Source organism: Lampris incognitus, chromosome 9 (assembly GCF_029633865.1).
Source record: "Lampris incognitus isolate fLamInc1 chromosome 9, fLamInc1.hap2, whole genome shotgun sequence".
NCBI classification, from domain to species: domain Eukaryota; kingdom Metazoa; phylum Chordata; class Actinopteri; order Lampriformes; family Lampridae; genus Lampris; species Lampris incognitus.
Genome location: NC_079219.1, coordinates 58,587,619 through 58,592,846, shown reverse-complemented (window position 1 = coordinate 58,592,846; position 5,228 = coordinate 58,587,619). Strand labels below are relative to the sequence as shown.

The 5,228-nt window shown below is 58.0% G+C and overlaps 1 protein-coding gene across 1 annotated transcript in view; it reads right to left on the bottom strand.

Annotated features, from left to right (window-relative positions):
• The window catches only part of LOC130118613 (chloride channel protein 1-like), a 9,968-nt gene extending 8,837 nt beyond the window's left edge, over positions 1–1,131 (bottom strand). Inside the window, 1 exon segment of the mRNA XM_056287053.1 lies at positions 1,080–1,131. Within this exon segment, the coding sequence (XP_056143028.1) occupies positions 1,080–1,131 (52 nt within the window).
• Between the last annotated feature and the right edge of the window lie 4,097 nt (positions 1,132–5,228).

Here is a 5,228-nt window from a genome sequence, read left to right as displayed (position 1 = left end):
ACAACTACGTCACACATCACACAACGTCACGCAACAACGTCACACAACAACGTCACACACAACATCACACATCACACAACGTCACACAACAAAGTCACACAACAACATCACACAATGTCACACAACGTCACACAACAATGTCACGCAACAACGTCACGCAGCGTTGTGCTCCTGCCTCTACAGCACAACATGTCCTCGTTTCATAAAAGGATTGTGGTTCATACAGAAGGCTTTAATATGTTTCCCCCGGCCAATCACCCCACTCTTCCGGGCTGTCCCGGTCTCTGCTCCACCCCTCTGCCGACCCCGGGGAGGGCTGCAGACTACCACATGCCTCCTCCATACATGTGGAGTCCCAGCCGCTTCTTTTCACCTGACAGTGAGAGAGTTTCACCAGGGGGACGTAGCGCGTGGGAGGATCACGCTATTCCCCCTCACCCCTGAACAGGTGTCCCGACCAACCAGAGGAGGCGCTAGTGCAGCGACCAGGACACATACCCACATCCGGCTTCCCACCCGCAGACACGGCCAATTGTGTCTGTAGAGACCCCCGACCAAGTCGGAGGGGTAACACGGGGATTCGAACCGGCGATCCCCGTGTTGGTAGTCAACGGGATAGACCGCCACGCCACCCGGACGCCCCTTAATACGGTTTTCTGAGTATTCGATATTCTGCTGTGTTGGCACTGATAACTGAGAGGTTTGTGAGGGGATTTTTCTTAATAACACTTGAACTGAGCTGACGGGGTGAGTTAAGTAGCACACGTCTCTCTCAGAGAAGAAGCTGAGCTGGTGTTGGATAAGGCGGAGGAGAAGGTGGAGGAGAAGGTGGAGGAGAGGGACACGACGAGACGAGGATTCGCTTTGTGTCTGAAGTTCACAGAAGTCAGCGAGCGGCTAAATCACTTCCCTCGTATCCAACAATATGAACATGGTCACTGTTACCCGTATCCACTAGCGCTTCTATAAAGACAGTACATCATAACAAGTGTTGGCAAAACGACCAACACAAATACCCCACACACACACACACACACACACACACACACACACACACACACACGTATTGATCAGTTTACAGTCCATGCCAGGCTTTCCTTGGCTTCTACAACCGTCGCCATGGCAAGCCATACTGTACCGCCAAACAGTCCCTGCCTCCACCCTTCTCCAACCTTCCTTTTTTTTGGACGATCCTGTTATTAACAGGGAATACCCCATCAGACCAGACTGGATTACAGCAAGGACCCAGTACTGACCCGGTACTGACCCAGTACTGACCCGGTACTGGGGCTTTGTAGTACCCTTAATAGCACAAGATATACAGGGGTGGAAAAGAAAAAGACGTAGGTAGGGCACCAGATCAGCACGCTGACGGTAGGATGCCCCGGCAGGCGTCATCGCTCCACCCAGCGCCGCTTAGCGCCTCGGCACCTCCCACCGGGGCCGGCCGCGGGGGAGGAAGTAGGGTTAAACACAACGCGGCAAATCCGGTCGGTCAGCCCGAGCACACAGCAGAATCCCGGCTACAACGCCGGAGCACAGGGTGGGACGGGGGGTGGGGGCAGAGCATTGTAGGTCCACAAGGCTGATTGTGTAGATTAAGAGAATCAGGGATTTACGGCACAGGACGGAGGAGGCAGGACGGAGGAGGCAGGACGGAGGAGGTTTCGAGAGGGGCTTAAGGAAGCAGAGCACTGAGCTCCTCATTCACAACCAGGATGCTGAACTGTCTCGAGAAACCCCTTTACGAGAAGCTGCCCGGTGCTGATGAGACCGGCAGCTGGGACTCTGCGTTGGAGTCCGGCGGGTCGGTGGACTCTGGACGGATGCTGGACTGAAGGTCTGTGTTGGTCTTTAGCCACAGCTGGTTTCTATTCAATGGGCCGTTCTGTCCCCACAGCACTCGGGTTTTCCTCCCTCACTACCGGCCTTGTTAAACTGCTGCACAATGGCCGATGGTCACCACAAAACACACAAATAACTGTGTGGACTACTTTTGGGGGGGAGGGGGAGGGTCCCCCCTTTTTATCCCCAATTGTATCTGGCCAATTTACCCCGCTCTTCCGAGCCGTCCCGGTTGCTGCGGACTTACACATTGCCTCCTCCCATACATGTGGAGTCCCCAGCTGCTTCTTTCACCTGACAGTGAGGAGTTTCACCGGGGGGATGTAGCACGTGGGAGGATCACAGTACCTCCCCCCCCCCGAACAGGAGCCCTGACTGACCAGAGGAGGCGCTAGTGCAGCGACCAGGACACATACCCACATCTGGTTTTTCCTCCCGCACACACGGCCTGTAGGGACGCACTGACCGAGCCGGAGGTAACACGGGGATTCGAACCGGCGAGCCCCGTGTCGGCAGGCACCGGAATAGACCACAGCGCCACCTGGATGCCTGTGTGTGGACTACATGTGGAGCGCTTCCTCAGTCGGGTTCCGGGTCCACAGACAAGAGGGTTTCATATGTTGTATACCGTTGTGTATCGTACCGATTGCGAAGCCCTTCAGGACCCCCCCCCCCCCCGACCCCCCACCTCATGAATTTGGGCGATACAAATAAACCCGCCAGACAATCGCCTCGTTCAGATTCGGGGCGGTTGTGCCCCCAGAACGAGTTAACAGCCCGCCCGCCGGCCAGGACAGCACGGCTTTAAGCCCATTAACTGTAAGCCCCGTCCACCTTAACGGCTCCGGCGGCCCGACTGTCACAAATCAAATCACCGCCAGCCCCGCTTCCATTATCGAAATGATGCTGGACGCCGTGGGCCCTCACACCGTCAGCCTCGCCTCCGCCAAACCCACCCGCACGACGACACCAGATTATCCCGCCGGCCGTAGTAGCGCGCTGTCATCGTGTTCACAGACTACCACATGCCTCCTCCCATACATGTGGAGTCACCAGCCGCTTCTTTTCACCTGACAGTGAGGAGTTTCACCGGGGGGGACGTGGCACGTGGGAGGATCACGCTACCCCCCCCCCAGTTCCCCCAACTGACCAGAGGAGGCGCTAGTGCAGCGACCAGGGCACATACTCCTGGCTTCCACCCGCAGACACGGCCAATTGTGTCTGTAGGGACGCCCGACCACGCTGGAGGTAACACGGGGATTCGAACCGGCGATCCCCGACGGAGTAGACCGCCACCGCACCCGGACGCCACCCTCAGACACACGTTCTCGCTACTACACTGGCGGCACCGTACGACACCAATGTTGCAACAATACAGCTCAAACTAAAGCAACAAAAGAACAAAACAAGAAGTTGTGACTCCACACCGCCTCCCCGGTAACCACGTTGTTCCTGGTAACCCCCCCCCCCTCTTGTGATGTCACTGTGATGTCACTCACCAGAGGGGAGGAGCGCTCAGCCGTCAAAGAAATACAGCTGACGAAAAGGACGGAAAAAAGCACGCCCGTTACCACACGGCGTCGGGGCATATGTCAGAAGTCCTAATGACACCATAACATTATCGAGGTAACCTACAAAGGGGGGTGTGTGTGGGGAGGGGGGGTGTGGGGGGGGGCGCCACACTCCCGTGGCTGCAGTTGCTCAGCGCTTGTCACGGAGAGGAAGCCTCACGCTGACATGATGTCCCCTGCCAGCTTGTTAGCGTGCCGGGTACCGTTGCATAACTGAAGGCAGATAAATGTGATTTTGAGGCCCACCCGATGAAGGGAGACGGAGGGAGAGAGGAGGGGAGAGAGGGGGGAGCCAGAAGAGCCCCACTGTGTCCAACCCGATCCGGCCTCTGAGGGAGAACCGGAGCCGGGGAATTCTTCCGGATTCTCCCTCTTCGTCTCATCGGCACCGTGCCGCTCGGAACAGCCTCGGGGATGGAGTCCGCCGAGAGACGGGGGAGACTCCGCACAACGCCCGAGCGTACACGACGAGGCCATTTTGTGAGGGGGTGAGGGGGGGGGGGGGGTGAGGACGGGAAGCATCTCTCCCGCCTGGGCTGCAACATCCTCTTGGCCGCGGGGAACTGGGCGCCGCTTGTGTGTCCGCGTACTGTGGCGGGATGCAGAAACGGAGGGAAGGAATCATGTACTGCTGCGGCGCCGGGACCGAAGCGGGTCGGCGACGCGCTGCCCACCGAACCCGCTGCGTTTCACGCCGAGACCTACACGAGAAGAGCCCGGCGGGGAATTTAACCACACCTTCAGCGTCGAGCACTCGCGAGACAGGAGTTGCAGCGGCGTCCCGGCTCGGTGGCGCACCGCCGACGCTACGGGACGCTAATTAACAACCACTCAAGTGAACGAGGGTCGCCTTTAATCCATACGTACCGGCCGGCCCAGACGAGCCACGTGACGTGCAGGGAGCGAAACCCCCTGCAGAATTCCCGCTCGGCGTGCAGAGTGAGCGCCGCCCCGCAGCCCGTAAGTCAGCCCGGACCGGTGCTTTCGTGTGTGCAAGAGCCCGGCACGACGAGTTGATGGTGACGAAACGCTTCCACGCCGCTGACCCTCACCGGCGAGCCCACACAGCCAACCGCTCAGCTATCGTGCAGGAAGTCCAGAGCGGTTAGACCCCGGGGGCAAGAACGAGGCGAACGAGAGGTCTCCAAGACCAATTAAGACACCATCTCGCGTTCTGCCCCTAATTGTGTGTGGTGGTGGTGGTGGGGTGGGGGTGGGGGTAACCCGGTTAATGCATGTAAACCACAACAGCACCGAAGTCCTAATGTTCTCTCCAAGAGGCCATGGGAGACACTCCATCAGAACCCATTAAGCGCGGCGTCATCGATAAGGCTGCATCGGCGTTGGCGATGGATCACGGCGGCTTAAACGTGCACGGTAAATCCGTCTGACCCGGCGGCTCGTAAATCTGCGTGACCACACAAAGCCCCCCCGAGACCAGTAAGAGTGATCAGCTTCTTACCTTGGACTGTGATGCTGGAGCGTCCTCCTCTCTCTCTCTCTCTCTCTCTCGTCTCGCCCGCGCTCGCTCGCTGACCTCTTCTCCGCCTCTTCCGCTCTTGGGCTCCGTGAAATATTTACCCACTCAAAGAGGTACACCGCCAGCCATCAACGCTCGGTGCTTGGGGGAAAACCATCCTGATGAACGGGGGGGATGGAGACATGCCAACAATATGTCAGGAGGAGAGAGAAGAACAGGGAGGAAGAGACAAGCGGAACAATAACTCTTCGGAGATACCGAGCAGCACCCTGTGATGGGGATGGATGTCTGGCTACGGTGGAGAGGTGCTTGTATTGATGGATGAGAGAGGC